Raw genomic sequence first — 21419 nt, 5'->3', positions numbered from 1 at the left:
TTTACTGCCATTATGAGAGCCCATGGTAAAAGAAATATTTTCAAGGCCATTTTTCAGAATCGGACAAATCAAACAATATTTTCAAGTGACTGATGTGCATAATGCTGTGAAATTGAGTTAAGATACATTACCAGTTATGGATGTGCAGAGTAGAGAACCTATTATGTAAATACTCTAGTACAGACCACTCTTTGACTTGATGTTAAAAAAAAAATACATCATTAAGTTAAAATGACGCTATCTGTGCATTCATTGTAAATTGTTATACTCTGTAAGATATGCCCACACAACCATCAGATGAATCAAATAGATGGCATTCAACTTAGCAAAGGGGGTACGCGATCTTTGAAATTATTTAAGAAAAAGTGAATCCCCACCATCAGTTGAATTTAAATGACCCTGTAAAAAGCAAAGCTATTTCATATGCTTAGTTTGGATGCAAAAAGGTTACATATTTCTATCATATCACTGCATGCTGGCAATCAATTTTTTATGCACTATAAATTTTGAGATGCATGTTTGTCAAATTATTAGTAATAGTTTGAAAATTTAGTGCAAATGTCACTTTTTAGGTCCAATCTTGCTAGTAAATGTAGAAAGAGAGAGATTCACTCCTCCTAGCGAGTTCAGTTTCCCTTTTCAGTTTTGGTTTGATATTATATGCTCACAGCATATTAATATAAATGGAAGTTCATATTTATCACCTGTATATACACTGGAGTTTTTCGTCTTTGTTGATCTGCAAGCTCTCATCCAAAGGGGAGATGTCAGTCAGATCTGTAATTTGAAAATAACAGGAATGTTTTGAAATTTATTGCTGCTAGTAGAATTTATAATAATAGATATTAATGATAAAAATGATGATGATGATGATATTAATAATAATTATGTCTGTTACCTCCATCTTCTTCCAACCACTCTGCTTCCTCCAATTCCTCTTCAAACAGCCTCCTGCCAGTTGTGATCTTTGCCTTTTTTAAAGCTTTCTCGATGTTTGCTTTCTGCATTTTCATTTGTGCATTAAAGGAAGCTCTAATCGATGCATCTGGTTGTTGACACGATTACACATAATCCTAAGCGGTTCAGCCTTTGAAAGGTCTGTGTTATATCAATAAGTAGATAGATAGATAAATAAGATTTTAATATAATTAATGTAGTTTTGTAATGGAAGATAAAGTGAACTTTTGAAGCTTATTAGGCATCACTCTGTTTCAATTGTTATAGACTGTTTATATAGAACATTTCATTGATCAAGTACTTTTTACTATATAGTTAGGAGTCTAAGAAGACTTTTACACTGATTTTCTTAACTGAATGTCCATTTATATTTACTTATTTCATTTCAGGTTCACTTTTTGCATAAGTTTATTTGATATGTGAATTGAAAAAGTATTTAATGAAAATAAAGGCAGCTTAAAACCATGAAAAGATTGTACTCTCTTTCCTTCATTTCATTGTGTAAAAATGGAGTGTCAACCCAACTGTCGTTTGCAACCTGAAAACCACTGTTCCTGTCAGTTCTTGCGTTATTTTGTTCACAGCAGGGTTCCTCACAAACAAAAGACCTAGATCTTGGCTAGGGATATAGAAACGCTTCTTCAGGGGAGCTGGGCTGTAACTCTCTAACTGAAGTCATGACCCTGGGAAGCGGGGGTGCTGAAGCACCCCCAAAGTTTTCCCCAGGGGGTGCTGCATGTATTGTTTTCCATAGGTAGCACCCCCCTGGAATTCTGGTAGGTGTGTCACAAGAAATGTATGGAAAAAGACCTACATTTTTGTTGAAATCTTTTTTTTTGGGGGGGGGGCTAGTTATCAATTTTTTGGCACCAGAGAAACCTTTTTTTTTTTGCTTTTTTTTTGCTTTTCAAATTTACATAAGCGGATCCAGGCCCCTCTCCTTTTGGCGGAGCAAAATGAAGGGGGGGGGGAATAAAAAAAAAGAAGGGAAAAAGAGAGGAGGAAGAGGAGTACGACTTGGAAAATAAAATTGAAAAATCTTTCATGTCACTATATAAAATTTCGCTCGCATTGCGTGTTGGATGAGATAGGCCTACATAAGATAATTCCTCAATAGGCTGATACGGAGCTTAACATATAAAGTTTTAAAGTCAATATACAAAACATGTTTCTGCTCCGACATCGAGCTTTCATTATTTTGTTTGATTTACAAATTGACTTTCAAAAGGTGCTATGTAAAATGTCTGTTTTATTGTCTCAGGATCAACATTTTCAGCTCGCGCTGCGCGCTCGCGTTATTTTTATCTGTCAACCTAATCTTTTCATGTATTCCATAAATACAAAAATATCCCTTTTCAGGTTTGATTGTCAAAACCTATCAGCCAGCGCTGCGCGCTCGCATTTTAATTGGTGAGTAATGTATACATCATTAATTACCTCTATAATAATAAGCTATTCTATAACAAACTACTTAAAATCACCTTTTCATGACATCGCGATAAGCGCTGCATTTATTGTTAGAAATGTATTAACCCATGCATCCTATTCATAATTACAAAAGTGCTTAAATTTTCCAGTTTTCTGGCCTTAATTTCGACAAATTTTTTGCTGTCAAGGCTTATAAGAATAAGATTAATAAATACAAAATAACATTTTCATGAATTCCTAATAATCAAATTGTCCCTTTTTTCAGAATGGAATATCTCGTGCTTTGGAAGAAGAATAGAAAGATATTCATCATTTTCATATGATGACAAAATGTCCTTACAATGCCCTGGTCCAAGGTCGAAATAAAAATCATTTATTAAGAGTGATCAAAATATCCACTTCACAACTTTCCTACACAGTGCTTGAATTAGTGCTTAAATTGATCATTTTTCACATAGGAATATCAATTATATTCAGCTCGCGTTTCGCGCTCGCATTATTGATTTTAATGATAAAAATATAGTTAGAATGCCCATGTTGATGATATGCTCTCTGGATAGGTATCTCGAAACTCGGATCAATTTCGATTGATCTTTATTTAGTACTGCAAGTATTGCAGTACTACTGCAGTTAATGTGCCAATTTCAAGTTTCAATATTCTTTTTGGTCAATGTACACATACAAAGAAGTGTGGTTTCCAATGGCTATAACAATAAGTAGGCCTATACGAAGATGAAAAGTACAATATATCATAACAATGATTGAAAACTTTACATAAACAAACAAAATAAATCATTAACTTCCTGCAATTACTTTAATACCCCTAGAAATTCATAATGCATGTGGATGAAGATAAAAGGTATATGCATGCATAGCACCCCCCCCCCCCATCCCAGTAGGCCTATATGTGGAATATTTTTATCATTAGATTTCACGCACAATTAATGTAGAAGAAAATCTTTGATATAAATTGGCACATGCAGTAGCTGATATTTTTTTGGAATTATGCAAATGAATTAATGCAATGGCGTAATAAGTCATAGAATATGGCATGGGAGGCAACATTTTCTCAAAAGTCCCGAGTTGTTTTGACGTTTTTTCGCGTTTTTTGAATATAATCTAATTTTGTGAATATTACTTATTTTTCCTGTCCTTTTCTTTCTGTTTTTTTTTTCGGGGGTGTCCCCACCCCCACCCATGTACGCCACTGAATCAATATTATTTTTATATAGATCTAGGGCCTACTGTTATTTCGTAAATATGAAAATTTAATACTCCGTCGTCCATAATAGTAATATATCTCTATATGGTCTCGTCTTATTAATCAGCGTGGACGAAGATCATTGGTGGGAAGTACGATAGACTGGTAAAGGCCCTTTCTTTTAATTCTGTGCTGCGCAAGGGTATATGCAAGAGCTTGAATTAAAGACTAAAAACTTGTACCATGATATACGTATATCGACCGAACTGACCGGCAGCAGAAGAGGTCATCACATCGATCGACAAGAAAACTCCACCTTTTTGTGTTGGTAAGTGGAGTTTTCATATGAAAGTCTTGCCCCATTCTGCAATCTATGCCTTAATGCATGGATCTAAATTCATTGTGTTTCTTGGAATGCAAAGTTATTTGAATTCAATCATTCATTTTGTGAAATTTGCGAACTGATGATTGTCACTTTTTATTTTTACCGGTACCGGTACTGTGAATGTACTTGTAGTTGTAATGTGAACGAATAAACTTGTTTACAATTGAGAATGTACAGGGACCGCATCCGAGTAATGTCGCAAAGGCCAGTACTGGCAGTAACGCTGCCTTGCCTCCCGGCTTATTGAGTCTTTTTCGCTGTTTCCCCAACTGCTGAAAATGTGACACACCATGCCTAACAAGTGAGGGGAAGACTGAACAGTACATAGTCATGCGCGCAATGAAACGCTCGGGAAGGAGAAGAGCGCCCTGGCCTGGCACAGCGTTACTTGAGGTATCTGAGAAAGAAAAAGATGGGATTATCCACATGTGTTGCCCTTGGCTTCAGGCTTGTGCCCTCCAAAATCCCCTCTCTCATTTTCCCGATATGTTTTATACACAGCCGAGTGCTGATGTGCAAATGAACGCTGTTGGGCGCCCTTCCCCATTTTGCGAAATCGAGTGTTTCAAAAAATCGCCAAAGTGTCCGATCTTCCCCTTAATTGTTTGAGCGAGGCAAGACTAGCCAGGAAGCTCCTAGAGAGTAAAAATCATTCACTAAAGAGTAAAGTGAGCTTACTCTCCATGGAGCTGAGCCAGGTCTAAATTAAACTTTTACCCCATTATTTCAACTTTCCCTATAAGTGATCAAGCCCTAAACATATCAATGTAGGCTAAATGACCAATCACTTAATTTTTAAAAACATTGGAATAGATCTTGATCTTTTTCAAGATAGATATTAAGTTAGTATTAAATAAAATATACATTTTTTTAGAATTAATGCTTAAAAGATGGGATTTAACTCGCCAAGTGCTGTTTACGTTGCCATATGTAATTGCACAGATTTTCGTGACCACTGAATTTGGAGGCCAATTATGGTATCATCAAAGCATCAATATTCAAAAGGAAAACTCCTTTTTTCGAAAAAATTTATTGAAAACAAGCTTCTGCTTGTAATTAAGAGTCAGAGAGGGTTATTTTCAAAAGTATAATTTTCATGAATGATTTTTACTCGAGGAGACTCCTGGCTAGGCAGGACCTCGACATCTACTCTCCACCTGTGGAGTACCTGGAAAACCTTAGGCATGTCTAACCCAGGGGCTGCACACAAAGCGCGCAGCCCAGGATCATTACACCAGATTTTCACAACACAGAGGTACCACAAGTGTACTTTAAAACACCCCTCAAATTATTCAAAACATGGTAATTATGCCCCCATCTGATTCCATGGATATTCCTTTTCCCGGTCCATAGAATATCATAATTCAAGGTGGTTGATCCTAAAAAAAATGATGAATAGATCAGTGATGATCTCTTCAATGCATAAAATGGCCAAACTGGTGCCTATATGCTTGCACAGAGAGGGAAAAAAGGGATGTTGAGAAGGGGAATTCCCAATAAAAAAAAAATGTATAAGACATTGTAAATATCATTGCTTACTAGGTTGTTGGTGCTTCAAAAATCAGCTTATGGCTTAGCACAAGGAAGTATGTTTGAAAAGATGGTGTTTCCAATGCTTTTAAATTCAGGTGTAAGTGTAACATTCAGATGATTAGATTGAATCGTTGATTATTCTTTTGTCTTCAGATGCCTGTAAATGAACAAGATGTATTGGATTTGTCCTCTTAAAGCTACCATCTTGACCTATTTTGTACTAGCATTTTACTCCAGTGTTCAAGCAGGAAGAGAGATAGATTCTAATGTATATTGTGGAGGTAAGAAGACTGAGTCCTGATATTTTTATTGGAATAGGGGCAACAGGCTGAAAATCTATTTATTTCTTGTTAATTTTCAAAATGTATTCCACCATTAGAGAATATGACCAATAAACAAATACAAAAATCATTTGAATAAAGGAAATATTATGTTCACACCTTTTATTGAAAATCAGAAAACATTTTCTGTTATGAAAAACATGACCTCAACACTGTTGTAACCTCAAGTACAAAGCTGTGTCATTGTCAATAATAAAGATTAATTATCAATATTGGAATTTTCCTGTTTTTTTTTTTTCATTTTTAATTCTTATTAACATATTAATTTGTGTGTTTGAACTGTAGCCTGCCGAGCGCTGATCAGTGAAGTGGAGTATGCTATTAGTCAAGAGGACCCTCGTCAGACCATTACTGTTGGAAGTTTCAGGATTGACCCCACAGGAAAACAGAAACAGACCAAGGTCATTTCACATTTTTAATTCAACAAATAAAAGAAGTTTTCTCTTGCACCCAGTATTTAAGCCAAATCTAGTTTCTGAGTGAATTAAAGTACAAATGATTTTCATTTACAGAATATGTATTTGTGGCATTTCTTAGTTTTCTAATTCATTGAGGCTTGTAATGATTGAGAATTGAATGCCAATTTTTAAAACACCTCTTAATTAGCTCTTATGTTGAAAGTTTGACAGAAGTGTCACTTCCATGAGGTTGATGCAATATATTTGGTCATCTTTGAAGCTTTGTAAGCTTTATTTCTTTTTAAGTCAATCTTTTATAGTGTGGGAGAAAGGGTATAATTTATTAATAGATGTTTATTCTCCTTCCCTAACAATCATGTGAAATATGTAATAGGGCCAAGTCAATCAGTTAATTGCTATTTTAACAACACTAAAATAGTTTACAGGGCCCTCTGGGAGAACAGTGTGCATCACTGATGAGGCTTCCCTGTATTAAACAAGACTTAAAGGTCAAGTCCACCCCATGTTGATTTGAATAAATAGAGAAAAATCAAAGCATAATGCTGAAAAATTAATCAAAATCGGATGTAAAATAAGAAAGTTATGACATTTTAAAGTTTCGCTTACTTTTCACAAAACAGTGATATGCACAACTCAGTGACATGCAAATGAGACAGATGATGATGTCCCTCACTCACTTTTTCTTTTGTTTTTTATTGTTTGAATTATACAATATTTCATTTTTTACAGATTTGACAAAAAGAACCAACTTACTGAAGCATATAATATTAATCAATGGTAATTCCACATGTTCAGGGAGGAATTAATCGCTGTTTCACTTGACTATGAGTAGAAAATTAGAATATCTAATAATTCATGTAATAAAATACAAAAGAAATAGTGAGTGGATTATGTCATCAGTCTCCTCATTTGCATATCAACCAGGATGTGAATATAACTGTTTTGTGAAATTAAGCGTAACTTTAAAATGTCATAACTTTCTTATTGTACATCCGATTTTGATGAAATTTTCAGTGTTATGCTTGTTGGATTTTTCTCTTTTTATTCAAATCAACTTTTTGTTGGGTTGGACTTGTCCTTTAATAATAATAATTAAAATAATTTTGCTATTTTGTAAGCCATTTGACCTTATGGGATTAAAACCCAAAAAACTTTCTGAAAATTCACATTTCACACCTTTGCATGAAATACCCTTTCCTGGATAGTGATGTGATTTGGTTGTAAACTACAAAGAAAATTAAAAATATTTATTTACTTGATTGAAAGGTCGATGTAAGGAGATTTCAGATGATGTTATGCTGCTAACATTAAATTGTAGTTGTTTGACATGAGCACATCTCAGGAAAGCAACACAAGATTGTGATTTTTTTTAATTCTTGCTTATGGATAATCCACCTTTTTAAACAGACATTTTATTGTTTACCTAAATTGTATTCCCAATGAATAAAACTGATAAGAAATAGATTCATGATAAATGTTTGAAAAAGTCATATGTTCAGAAGTAAATTTTTGTAACTGAAAAGTGAAATTTTAGCACATTTTCTGAAAGATACTCAACACCCTCATCGCCCTACAACTTTATCTTCAATCTGATTGCATGTTTTATTTTTTTTATTGAAAATGAGCATAAAAGCAAAAATAAAGTGAATACCAATGACAATTTATTCTTAGATTATGTAATGTATTCTAAAGCCTTAAAAAATTACAGCTTTTGCTGTTTTTGCAAGATTGTGATCCTGTCCCCCAAAGACCTGTTTGCTATATGCCTGAGCTCACATTGTACCAATTCCAAAAGTTTCTCTTATGTGATAGTACTAGTTTGCATGTAAAAATATAAAAGAAATAACACCCCCCCCCCCTCCTTTTGTGCTTTACAGATACCATATGCTGGATCTGAGGCCCATCTTACAGAGGTGATGGAGAATGTCTGTGATAAAATGACCGACTATGCTGAAAGGATAGATCCAGAAACCAATGAGAAAACCTATGTCAGATACCAGGCAAGGAATGGGGAGGATATGGAACTTACAAATGTATCTATCAACGTCGTCACAGGAAAAATTCTGAAAGTAGCTGTAAGTTGTGCCCCGTATTTAGATTAGAAGTTGTGTAGACACAGACAAGCACATGTGCTTTATCACAAGCCTAATTTCACAGATGTTCAAAAATTGTAGAGGCCTTTCAAACTAAATATTTTTTGCTTTTTGTTTCACTGTTTTCCCTGATATCTCAAACCATCATTAAATCAATCACCTAATTGTAAATTACACAGGGGTTCTTAATTTTTATCTCAAATTTTTGGATGACCGAGAAAATATTCCAAAGGCATTGTAATACGTCTAATCATGTAAAGGAGTAAATTGACTCCTGGGGAGCGTTTCATCAACAATTTTGTCCGACAAGATGTCAGATCTGACATCTTTCCTTGATTCTGATTGGCTGAGAGGCACTGTTACTATGGTAACTGTCGGATAAAACGTCCGACAAGTCCTTTCATGAAACACTCCCCTGGACATAATGTATTATGAGTAATTGATCCATGATTTTTGTCTCTTACGTCAAAATTATTGCTATCCAAATATTTCTTTTATGAATAATGTTGGTCCCACTATTGCACAGGTACACAAAGGACAAACAGTTTTTGTCTCACCTGCATAGCAGAGTGAGACTATAAGCGCCGCTTTTCCGACGGCGGCGGAGGCGTCAACACCAAATATTAACCCAAGGTTAAGTTTTTGAAATGACAGCATAACTTAGGAAGTATATGGACCTAGTAAATGAAACTTGGCCATAAGGTTAATCAAGTATTACTAAACGTCCTGCCTGAGTTTCAGGTCATATGACCAAGGTCAAAGGTCATTTAGGGTCAATGAACTTAGACCATGTTGGGTAATCAACATCAAAATCTTAACCTAAGGTTAAGTTTTTGAAATGTCATCATAACTGTCATCATATATGGACCTAGTTCATGAAACTTGGACATAAGGTTAATCAAGTATTACTGAACATCCTGCTGCAGTTTCACGTCACATGACCAAGGTCAAAGGTCATTTAGGGTCAATGAACTTTGGCCAAATTGGGGGTATCTGTTGAATTACCATCATAACTTTGAAAGTTTATTGGTCTAGTTCATAAAATGTGGACATAAGAGTAATCAAGTATCACTGAACTTCCTGTGCGAATTTCAGGTCACATGACCAAGGTCAATGAACTTTGGCCATGTGGGGGGTATCTGTTGAATTACCATCATAGATTTGAAAGTTTATGGATCTGATTCATGAAACTTGGACATAAGAGTAATTAAGTATCTTTGAACATTTCGTCCGAGTTTCAGGTCACATGACCAAAGTCATTTAAAGTCATTGAACTTTGGCTATTTTAGAGGTAATTATTAGATTGCTGTCATAACTTTAAAATTTATAGATATAGTGTATAAAATGTGGATATAGGGGTAATCAAGTTTCACTGACAAGTTTTAGTAGGTCACATGATCAAGGTCAAATGTCAATGAACGTAGTATTGTATCATTATATGAATGGTGTTTTTTGTGAATAATTATTTGATAGTACTTTTCAAAGTCAGCACTGCTGCTATATTGAATCGCGTGATGCAGGTGAGACCGCCAGAGGCATTCCACTTGTTTCATCCAAATACCTCAGATTTAGAAATTAAATTCACTATCCTATTATTGCTGTCCAAATAGTGCAGCCAACATATTTTGACACATTTATTCATTGAAATCAAAATATTGTTCTGACTTTAAAAGAATTGTTTGTAAAGCACAACTTGTTTACTACATTATTGTGCTCACATGATAATGTTGATGGGATACTCATAATTATTTAGAGCTCATCATGTGGAAGTTAGTAGTAATTGCACCTTCAACTGTAATATGAATAAATCATTATACATATGGAATTACCCTAAATATTTATTACTTATAATGAGAGAGGGTATCATACCTACAAAGTAGAAACTTTTCAGATGATTCTTTAATGCAGAAACACATGTCTGTAAATCATTACTTTAAGGCCATTGGTTTTAGTTTTGTATGTGGGAAATGTAAACAAGTTCCAAAGAAAGTAAATCAGAAATAGAGCAATTAGTTTTGGACCAAAAAACATTGCACCCGGGAAATTTCTCATAGTGTAATTATTTGAAATCACTGTACATGGTGTCAAATTTTGAGCAAGTTCATCCTGTAATAAAACTGTTGTTTTAGAAATCTGTATTACTACTACTAGGAACTATTTAGTACTATGAAGCAAGTCAGGTACAATGTAAATTCTTATTGATATTAATTTTCTACCTCGAATTATTTTTCTAAACACACTAATTCACATCTTCTGGTTGTTTTCCTCAGAAAGTCTTGCATGGTTTTGTCTCGCCTGAACAAATTTCGGCAGAGACCAGTTAGCACTTTTCCTGTTGGTCCGTTCGAAAATGTAAAAGTTTTTGTTCAACTTGCTCTCATTTCTTTATTTTTTCATCAATTATGTTAATACTTGGTACATGTGATCCTTGGGTAATACCGCATGCGACCTATGATAAGAAAGGGGTCAAAGGTCATCTAGGGGTCAAAAGGTCAAATGATATGAGGTCGTATTATGTGCTCGCCTTAGCGACACTCTTGTTATACCATATTTTGGTAGAGCATGATGACAAACCCCCATAACCCAAATTTGGTGGGAATCGGTCCATGGGCCCCAAGATATGACCTCATGTATATGTAATTAGCTCCATCAAAGTCAATGTATTATTAGCCTGGTTCCTAACATTTAGAACCAGGCCAATAATACACTGACTTCAATGGGGCTAATTATGTATTCATCATGGTTCCCACAGTCATGGAAAATCCTGGAAAAACTTGTGGTCATGGAAAGTCAGGGAATTTGTAAAATTTGTGAAAAGTCATGGAAAAATCATGGAATTGCATTTACCTCTCTTGGCCATGGCAGCTTTCCAGTTTGTCGTGTCTCGCAACTCTCATACTATGCTATTATAATTGGTGTTCATGATTCCCATTTTTCCCAGTTTTGTGACATCCCAAAATTACATAACTCCCGGGACATCAGGGGAAGTCATGGAAAGCAGCAATTTATTCATGGAAAAGTATTGAATTCTGTTTTCAAATATCTGTGGGAACCCTGTTCATGAGATCATTAAGGCCCCTAGGACCGATTCCCACCAAATTTATGTAGTGGGTGTATTTCCTCATGCTCTACCAAAATATGGTATCAAAAACGCAGAAATGCTAGAAAAGTTTTTTGTGACATCACTTCGGTACTCTATAGAGTTAGGGTTGCAAACTTGCAATAGGGTTTATGTTAGGATTATGTTTATAATAGGGTATAGTGTTAAATCCAGGGTTGAAGTTGGTTATTTTATTAATGTGTGGAATTTGCAGCAGAGCAATTCTCGCTGGAACAAATATCATGGAACCATCTAGTTCCAGGATTTACCAGAAATGTGGGGGGGGGCAATTCTGACTGACAAGTAAAAATTACCTGACCTTTAGTCTCTAAAAAAGATAAAATGGTCAAAGCACTGTATTTCCAATAAAAGGTCCCCCAAAAGGGGGGGGGGGGCATGTACCTCCATTGCCCCCAACCCTGAATCCATGCCTGTATACCAGTGTTGTGTCTGGGCTGGCTTGTCCAAGACCAAATCACCTGAGGACAAGGCCAAGGCCAGAAGGGTCGAGGCCAGACCGAGGCCAAATATTCCAATACAAGGACGGCCGAGGCCGGAGATCCAGGAAAAGGCCAGCCATGGCCAAATATTGTGATGTTATTTGGTGGCAACTGCCACAGATTTCATAAAAAACCTTAATAACTGTCATTTCTTTGCCCAGTGATGCTCTTTGCTTTGGTTATGTATTATTTTTCTTCACCTCCATAAAAAACATACACTGATGCTCATATACATACTGGTATACATTGCATATACATATACAGTACAGTGCACTCATATAGACCATTACACCCACTCATACATAACCACTTACCCAATTAACCATATTATTAACCCTTTGAGGACGACTAGATTTTTTTACTTTGCCTCAGGTTTTCGGATTGTTTTGAAATCAAATTGTCAGGGAGTCTACAGACAAATTGATTTCAAAAACAATCAGACAAAGTCAAAGTTTTCACTCTAGTTTGATGAAAAGTGGAAGGCACTTTTGACGATTTTGCGGCCTTGAGGCCACAAAAGACCACAACACTGCTGTATACACAGTGTGAATCAACACAAGGCTGCTCAAAAAGGAATCTCCCCCCCCCCACAAAAATAAAAAACACTTATGTGGTTTCTGTTAATTATCAGGGGAGGGGTGTGTGACTTATGTCCTTTTAAGGACGTTCCATAGTTGTGTTTGTGCGCATCATGATCTGCGCATATTTTACACTATGCACGCTGACGTCACAATGGATGAACAGGTGATTAATCAGCTGTAGGTATGAGCTGATTTTTCTCTTTATCTGCACTCTAGCTGCAGATCCAATGTGTTATTTTATGAAGCTAATAAACTGGAGTTATTCCATGGAACATTTTTAAAATACCTCTACAATATCAAAATACTTCACTCTGCAGTGCTGCAAAGTATGACAAAAGTAACCCTGAGTTTGAATAAATGGTAGAGTGGTTTGGAATTTTTCTTCACATAGATTCAAAGCATTTAATGCGTTTTTGGTTTTTTAAAAAGCACATTTTCTGTTATAAAAGTGCTGATAGTTTGAAAACAAGCACATGAATCTCTACTTTTGATGTTTGCACCTCTTAGGTATACCTTCCTCTAAAACTTTATCATAATATAAGAATGATAAATTTGTATAGCGCAGACACTATATAAATATACTCTACTGCGCTTTGGATACTCCTACTGCTCATACTAACTAAAAATGATGATCTACTTAAAAGCATCCTTAAACAGATGTCTTCAATAATGCTTTGAAAGAAGGAACAGACTGGGTCATTCTAACGCTAAGGGGAAGTTGGTTCCTTAATTTTGGAGCTGCATAGCTAAATACACAGTCTCCAAGAGTAGCCTTGGTTTTAGAGGAGGGTGTTTCCAAAAGGAATCTATCCTTCGCACTTAGCAGGATCCTTACAACTTTGCAAAGTTTGGTGAAAATAACATGGGTTTTGAATGAATTGCAGCATTTATTGTACTTCTCAAGTTTGTTATTGAAATTTCACGTTTTTGAGATTGGGTTCTTGTTATCTTTCACACCATTTTGTCTCACCTGCAAAGCAGAGTGAGACTATAGGCGCTGCTTTTCCGATGGCGGTGGTGGCAGCGACGGCGTCAACATCAAATCTTAACTGAAGGTTTAGTTTTGAAATGTAAGCATAACTTAGAAAGTATATGGACCTAGTTCATGAAACTTGGACAAGGTTATTCAAGTGATACTGTACATCCTACCTTAGTTTCAGGTCACATGACCAAGGTCAAAGGTCATTTAGGGTCAATGAACTTAGATCATGTTGGGGGAATCAACATTAAAATCTTAACCTAATGTTAAGTTTTTGAAATGTCATAACTTCGAAAGTATATGAATCTAGTTCATGAAACTTGACCATAAGGGTAATCAAATGTTACTAAACATCCTGCCTGAGTTTCAAGTCACATGACTAAGGTCAAAGATCATTTAGGGTCAATTAGCTTTGGCCAAGTTAGGGGTATTTGTTGAATTACTATCATAACTTTGAAAATTTATGGAACTGATTCATAAAACTTGGACATAAGAGTAATTAAGTATCACTGATTATCCTGTGTGAGCTTCAGGTCACATGACCAAGGTCAGAGGTCATTTAAGGTCAATGAACTTTGGCCATGTTAGAGGTAATTATTAAATTGCTGTCATAACTTTCAAAGTTTATGGATATAGTTTATGAAATGTGAACATAGGGGTAATCAAGTATCACTGACAAGTCTTGGGTCTCATGACCAAGGTCAAATGTCATATAGGGTCAATGAACGTAGTATTGTATCATATGAATGGTGTTTTTGTGAATAATTATTTTTTTGTAGTTTTCAAAGTCAGCACTGCTGCTATATTGAATCACGTAATGCAGGCAAGACTGCCAGAGGTGCTGTTAGACTTAAAAGAGCAAACAAATAGCAATATAAATAGATTCTCCATCTTAAAGTGAAATTTGATGAAATTTTCAGATTAATAGAGGTTTAAACTCATTGTAGTGATCTTGTGAGGTATAAACGTGCCCTTTTCTTTTGAATGCACAATTCTCAAGAACATCCTTTTGGGTGAACTGTGAAGCTCTATAGCAAAAAATCATGCACATGGACTCATGTTAATTTTTGCATATTTGGAATATTCAGGTGCTAAAGTATCTATGTGCACAGTTTGGTGAAAATGACATGGATTTCACTTTAACTGTGGAACGTATTTAATAATCAATTGTGGTAGGTTTGGAATGGATGATGATGCCTGGTGGTGTATATTGTGGTTAAATCACTAATTGGGTAGTTTATGAGGCTAGTGACCATTAGAAAGTTGATCTCTTTAAAATGAAAAAAGTGTCCTTGTTCAATTGAACTTTTCTAGTTCATACCTATGCTTTATGATTTCCTTTTTTTCCAACTTCAGTCAAGTTACAGACTCAATGGCACAATAATCATGAGCAATCATTATAATCGTGTTCTTTAACTTTGCATCAAAGAAAATAGAACACTACCTGACTTATGCTTAAGTCTGGTAAGAAATAATATAGAATACTACTGGGCTGAAAGTAAACTTTTAACTTTGAGAAATCCAAAGAATAGTTGTGATTATTTTCCCATCAAAATTAATTCAGTGAGGACAATATATTGGAGAAACACAGCTTATCAGTATATAAAATCATGACTGTCTCAATGAATAGTCTTGATCAAGCTCTAAAACATGTCTGCCACAAAATGACACCTGACTCTACAGTTCCTTTGAAAATACCCACCTCCCTCAGTGAAAACACAGGAGAGGAAAAGGTTGCTTAATGTTTCTCCAACAAACTCATCGTATTGCCGAAGGAAATTGATCATTTTTAGAGAAGTAATTGCCCAGAAAGTATCTTTCTTTTGTAGTCAGCAGCAGGGCACATGGAGAGTATTATGCTGCCGTATCAAATGCCGAGTGTTTAATTTCGAAAAGGAAATTTACTTTAACCAACAACGCAGACATCAACCGCCCACACAGTTCCAAAATGTTTCAACTGTGGTCATTCCCCTCCAAAATTTGTCAGGAATAAGTAGAAAGTCAGCATTATGTGATGTACTCTCCTTTTATAACCTTACAAGTTTGTATTGTTAAAGCTCCTATGTTGATTTCTTCAGTGAAGAGAATACTTGATTGAATACATGATGAAACTGCCAATAGATGTGTGGGGGAACAAAATACGAAAAGTTGAAACTTTTGCTTCTTTTAATTAATATGTTTTCTTCTCCGTCATAGAAATCAAATACATATCTGAGGGACATTGTCGTACGTTATTCATCTATTCAGTGACATTGTAATGAAAATTTTCTCCTCCTTATACTTTCCACCTTGTCGTCTGAAAATCCGCTGCCTCTTTTCTCCATAAGTTTGCTTTTTAATCTCTTAATGTGTAACCCTTACTTTGGTGTAATATAATTTTTTAAGGAAATTTACATGGAAGAGATAAGCAAGAAATTCACTGAAGTACTACACACTGAAGAAAACACATTTCAAACATAAAATTAGTATTCTGTCTGTAGTAAGCATTGATACATGGTAAGGTATCATTAGGAAATGTGAATATATGTGAAAAAGAGTAATAGCATCTTTAAATTTGTGTAAAAATATAGATTCCATATGTTGTGTGCATTTTCTAGGAAGTGCAATTTACCTATCCCCTAAGAGTGTCATTGTTCTAATTTATTGGCAAACATGGACTCTTTGTGGACTAGCTTGAATCACTTGCCTGTGTTTCTAAAGAAAGGTGAAAGATATCATGTCTACAGCTCAGTGTATGCCCTTGACAGGGTGGTTCCTGTTGTGAGTTCATTCTCAAGGACTTGGTGCTAATATGTACCACTCCTGTGACCCTCCCCTTCCCCCTTGTTTATCCTCCCCTGGGAATAGAGTGGTTCCTCCTACCTGTCACTTTCCATTTCTCTCATTTACTTTCATTTGCTGGCTAGTGCCGCAACAACTTCATTCTTTTCCCTCATATTATATTGTTTCCAACAAGAATCCAGATGGAGGTTTTCCTTAAAATCATCTCTGTAGTTGAGTAAGAAATTGTTTTTCAATGTTTTCACTCTCCCTTTCCTCCCAGTGCGAAAATATTATTGAAGAGTACGAAGATGAAGTGCTGCGATTGTACAGGGAAAAGTCAACGGACATTGAAACCAGACTGTGCTCCAGTGTTACACGTAAGTGAAGTGTGTGCCAAGATCATTGCGTTAGTCTGATAAATTTGTTTGAAAGTGACATTTGAGGTTCCATCTCATATTTGACAAACGGTAATTGGTGTTTATTAAGAATTAGTTGCATGTTTTTCAGATAAAGTTGATTGGAATAGATAAAGATGTCATCCCACACAGTATTTATTGTTTAACAAGTGATGTCATCTTTTGGAATGAGTAGAATATGTTTATTGTGTACGAGTCACTGCAGTACTCCGAAACAAAAGACTGGAATCATGCATTCTTTTTAAGGAATTTACCAAGATTTCTCAAGTTGATATGTCTTTGATATGGTTCAAATAACTTCAGTTGAATGGATTATATGGTCAAATCAGTTTCTGATCTCATCAAGAGGATTGTAGAAGAATGAAAAATACTCCCTAAATCATATCAGTATTTTAAAAAAGATGTTTGATTTTGGAAAACAAAATAATTGTTGGAGTTGTACAAAGTGAACAGCAGAAAATGGCAAAAAAGAGCTGTAATTAGATAATTGACTAGGCAAAAGTTTGAATTACAGTGTGCAGACTAGAGTAACTATAGTTAGCTCTTGAAGCCAGTATATAGGTTTGGTCAAGATTCAAAGGTGCTTAGCATATCAATATGGAGAACAATAATAATAACTGTACTAGTATGCATGGCCTGCTGGGAGACCAGCTTGTTTAGAACTGGATTGTTAACCTTGGGGAAATTAGCATTATTATCAGAAGAAGATTACATATATTGATTTGGTCAAGGGAAAATTATATCATGATCACTACACTTTTGGAACATTTAATTGTTAAGAATAAGAGTCCAATATTTATTGAATCTTTAACAAAATTGCAGACAAGCTCTAGCAATTGAAATTATTTTCAAAAAATCCATTTCAAATTTGATTATTTAAAAAGTGGTATCAAAAGCAATTGGTTATCGTGAAAAAAAAATTGTTTTAGAAGAGACAAAAAAAACTATAATTTTGATCATGTACCTGGATGATATTGAGCTCACTTATATTTTAATGTCTTTCTTTTTCTCTACAGAACTTTGTGAGGGTTCATCATCAGCACACACTGAGTTATGACCCCAGGCTCATTTCATTAAGTACGCTAAGTAACGGAAACTATTGATCAACGTTTTTAAGTAGTTTTGATAGTGGTTCATCAGAATATACAGATATACCTTTTATTTGGGGCACAAAGTAAACCTTATGAATAAAATTGATTGTATTTGCCAAGAGCATTCCGTTAATGTGTGTGAGAACTTTCATAAGAGAGTGCAAATGGCATTGATAGTATTTTTTCAGGAAGCAACAGATATTTGTATAGATTTAACAAAATATTCCACATGAAATTAAAGGGGTGCACTACAATGACTTAATGAAATGAAAATATTGTTAAATGCGTAAGATGATGCACAATGCTTTACAAGTATGTATTAACATGCTTTTGGCTTTACATGATTTTGTAGATAGGATGACAAGTTCACTTAACCCTACCAAGACACAAGTGTAGTGCACTTATGGATATGGTATTAAATTAGACTCTTTGAGAGTTGGATATGCATTATTTTTTTATTCTGTTATTCCAGTATGCAATTTAAGTGTAACTAACATGAATTAGCATAAGGTCCATGGTAAGAAGTGTACTGAAGAGTTACAATTTTGTGTTCCTCTCTATGTATTGAGTTACAGGTGTGGTAAGTTTTGGGGCCTTAATTCAATAAAAATCTCTCATCCTTGATCTGGTTTAATTTCCTTCATGTTTTTAAAGAGCCATGCTCTCACAGAATCCTGTCCAACTTGTATTTTATTCAATTTTATGTAAATCACAGGTATTATGCATTTATTTTCTACCCGTATACTAAGCTTACTCATTTAAATTTCTATGGATCTAGATCTAAAGTGTAGATATGAACAGAACTATGTGCCTATCTTTACAATTTCAAAGTCATTTTGTGCCTTACTGTTCCCAAGCATAGAAAATGGAAAATCATTTGAAATTTGTTTTTCTTTATTGACCCAAAACTTTTCCTTCATTAGATAACATTTATCTGTATTTTTTTTGTCAGATATCTGGGTATGAAAATTTAAGAAGCACATATTTTATCTATGTTATTATACAGGCTTTTAATCAGAGAACAGCCAACACTCTGATAAATATCCAGCCACATCAACTATTATTCTAGCAAATTCATTATACATTCATTTTAAGACTTCTCCAGATAAAATGATTCTTTATCTTAGCATGAAACAAGCTAATATATTGTCAGTTATTTGTCACAAGTAATTTTACAAATACAATCTGCCCAAAATATTTTATCTCTTGAAAGCCTTATTCAGTTTTGGCAAATCTAATGATAAATAGTTATTTTTTTCTCCTGGATTACTCTGTATTATCAGATAAGATTATAGATGATATATAACAAACATGCTGCTTCAAAATCTGATGAAACTGTTCAATATTATCCACATCATTCAATATTATCCACATCATTGGATCCTTACCCAATCTTTAGATATGAATTAACTCTTTGTAACTATGCTTACTAGTATTATTGTCATTTTTAAACAAGTGCCTCGTGATGATACTTGTAATGTTGTTAGATTTCTTTTTGAAAGGGAAGAATAATTTCCCCCTTCATTTGAAGGTGCCTCTCTTGATTCCATTAAGTCAGTGTTATGGGGATCAATATCATTTGGTAATGTAGTGGCTCATCGATGGGGTATTAGGTGGAAGTTGTCACTGGAGAGATCCCCAAAACAAATTGAAATCAATTGATTGTGTTTGATTTGTGTATGCACTGCACTTTTCATATATGCTCCTAGAGTGATTTGCCTTTTGGCAAGATGTGTCATCACTGTGACAACGTTTTGGGGGTTGTTTATGGGAGTGATTATCAGCCCTAGTTGATATTTTTATGACAGTCAGATTACTAGTAACAACAATATTCTAAGCTCATTCAAATATGTGAAATGTTAATTCATGAAAAATTCCCCAGTACAAAAATTATTCTGACAAGCAAAATTAGTAAAAATTGTTAGTACTCGACCTGCAGTGAAATGTGCAGTCCACAAAGTTTTCAAAGGTTGTATGCAGCTGTTTCCTTTTTATGATTCTACCCAACACAGGTGGTTGACAGAGGCATGTTTTGGGGGCATTTGTCTTTCCTGTATCCATTTTCATAATAAATGTTTGACACATCAACTTCAAATTTGGTCCAAGTCTGCATGTGTGAGTTACAATGATCTGATTATTTTCCTCTGGTATCAAAGTCATAGGTCATGTAAAGAGACTCCAGTTCAAACTTGGCTCATGTATGATATGGGAGCAAAGATGATCAGATCAGATCAATTTATATTAACATCAGATGGGAACTAGAAGTTCAATATAAAATGCAGTGTGGGGGATAATTATATAAACACTCTTTCCCACCAATTATTGTAAGCTGTTATTATGTCAGAAACATTTCTATTGATCATTGGCTATCAAAATAACATTTTATTAGTGTGCACGAAAGAAGCAAAAATCATTTCACGACTGCCTTTCAATGCTTGTACCAAAAGCTGTCATTGTTCAGCAAGAAAGTATTTAAAGTGAAAATGTACTGTTATGAAGTAAAGTATGAATATTGTGTAAAATGATTATATATTATAAATGTGAAATGGTCAGTAAATATTATTTCTATTTGTTTTCCTCCTTTGTCATTTAGTGTTTGTCTTCACCTGTTAAGAAAGAAAATGAGAGATTGACGGCAGGAAGAACCCATGAAAATGTAAGTGAGAGAAAGATCGAAAGGAATGATTACGACAAGAGAGGTGATAGATGATGAAAGATTAGTTGAGTGCAAATCAAATTGTGATTGTTGAGTTATCAACAGCAAATGGGATGAGTGTAAAAGACTTGTGAATATTTAGTTGCAAGTGGAGAGATGACTGCAATATACAATATAAGTATAATGTAACCAGAAAGATGGGATGAATGGAAATAACATTGTGATGATTAGAAAGATGGCAGGACTCTTTGCATTTTTGGATATTAAGTCGTAAAGTAACATCAATACAGATTCAGAATTCAAAAGTAAATTATATATACACTGTATATGTGCATGTGTGCAGGGGCCCCTTTATCTTTTATTAAGTCATATTTATATGGGATAACGAGATGATATCAAGAACATATTGAATATCAGTCTGTTGAATATACATGTATGAATTATAAGATCAGGAACAAGAATTGTGTAAAATTGTCATATTCACAGAATACCTTAATAGAGCCCCCTCCCTTTTCCTGCTCTTACCCCTCCCCTTTACATAAAAAATTAATACCAAACAAATGAACAAGGAATTTATTTTAATTGATCTAATATTAAAAATATCAAAAGTAAGTTCCCCCTAAAAAAACACCCATTTAACCTTGAATAGAACAAATTATTCAAGTTGAAACCAAGCGTGGAAAATAGTTATTGTTAGGAAGCGGTTTTTCAAAAAAAAAGTTAGTGACACACGTGACTTAACGACTGAATGACCACATACCATTATTTTATTAAGTATTCCATCCCAGGGCTGATTGAAATAGACCCGTAGGCCTACGGATAATATCTAAGTGATCGCAAACTTCTCTTGCTCCCTGCCATGATTTTGGAAGACTAAAACGTCATTTTGTTTTATGTGTTTCTCTTTAACATCATGACATAATCAATCTCTTTCTCTTTCCCGTTTCATTCAATAGATTTAATTAGACCCCCAATC

At 34.7% G+C, this 21419-nt stretch overlaps 1 protein-coding gene across 1 annotated transcript; it reads left to right on the top strand.

The window, feature by feature from the left end:
- Window positions 1-3623: 3623 nt before the first annotated feature.
- LOC129256217 (protein canopy homolog 2-like) lies at window positions 3624-20349 on the top strand. Its single transcript, XM_054894468.2, has 6 exons — window positions 3624-3914; window positions 5658-5785; window positions 6131-6246; window positions 8142-8339; window positions 16561-16657; window positions 17713-20349. The coding sequence occupies exons 2-6, from the start codon at window positions 5668-5670 to the stop codon at window positions 17751-17753; spliced, it is 570 nt and encodes a 189-aa protein (XP_054750443.2). The 5' UTR covers window positions 3624-3914; window positions 5658-5667; the 3' UTR covers window positions 17754-20349.
- The last annotated feature ends 1070 nt before the right edge of the window (window positions 20350-21419 follow it).

The sequence above is a fragment of the Lytechinus pictus genome, chromosome 3 (genome assembly GCF_037042905.1).
Source record: "Lytechinus pictus isolate F3 Inbred chromosome 3, Lp3.0, whole genome shotgun sequence".
Taxonomy (NCBI): domain Eukaryota; kingdom Metazoa; phylum Echinodermata; class Echinoidea; order Temnopleuroida; family Toxopneustidae; genus Lytechinus; species Lytechinus pictus.
Note: the sequence above shows the minus strand (reverse complement) of the source record. Positions and strands in the feature narration are given on the sequence as shown.

Coding starts and splice junctions, on each gene's coding strand:
- LOC129256217 (XM_054894468.2), top strand. CDS start 5,668: ATGAACAAGATGTATTGGATTTGTCCTCTTAAAGCTACCATCTTGACC. Junction 5,786..6,130: donor TTCTAATGTATATTGTGGAG/GTAAGAAGACTG, acceptor TTTGAACTGTAG/CCTGCCGAGCGCTGATCAGT. Junction 16,658..17,712: donor ACTGTGCTCCAGTGTTACAC/GTAAGTGAAGTG, acceptor TTTTCTCTACAG/AACTTTGTGAGGGTTCATCA.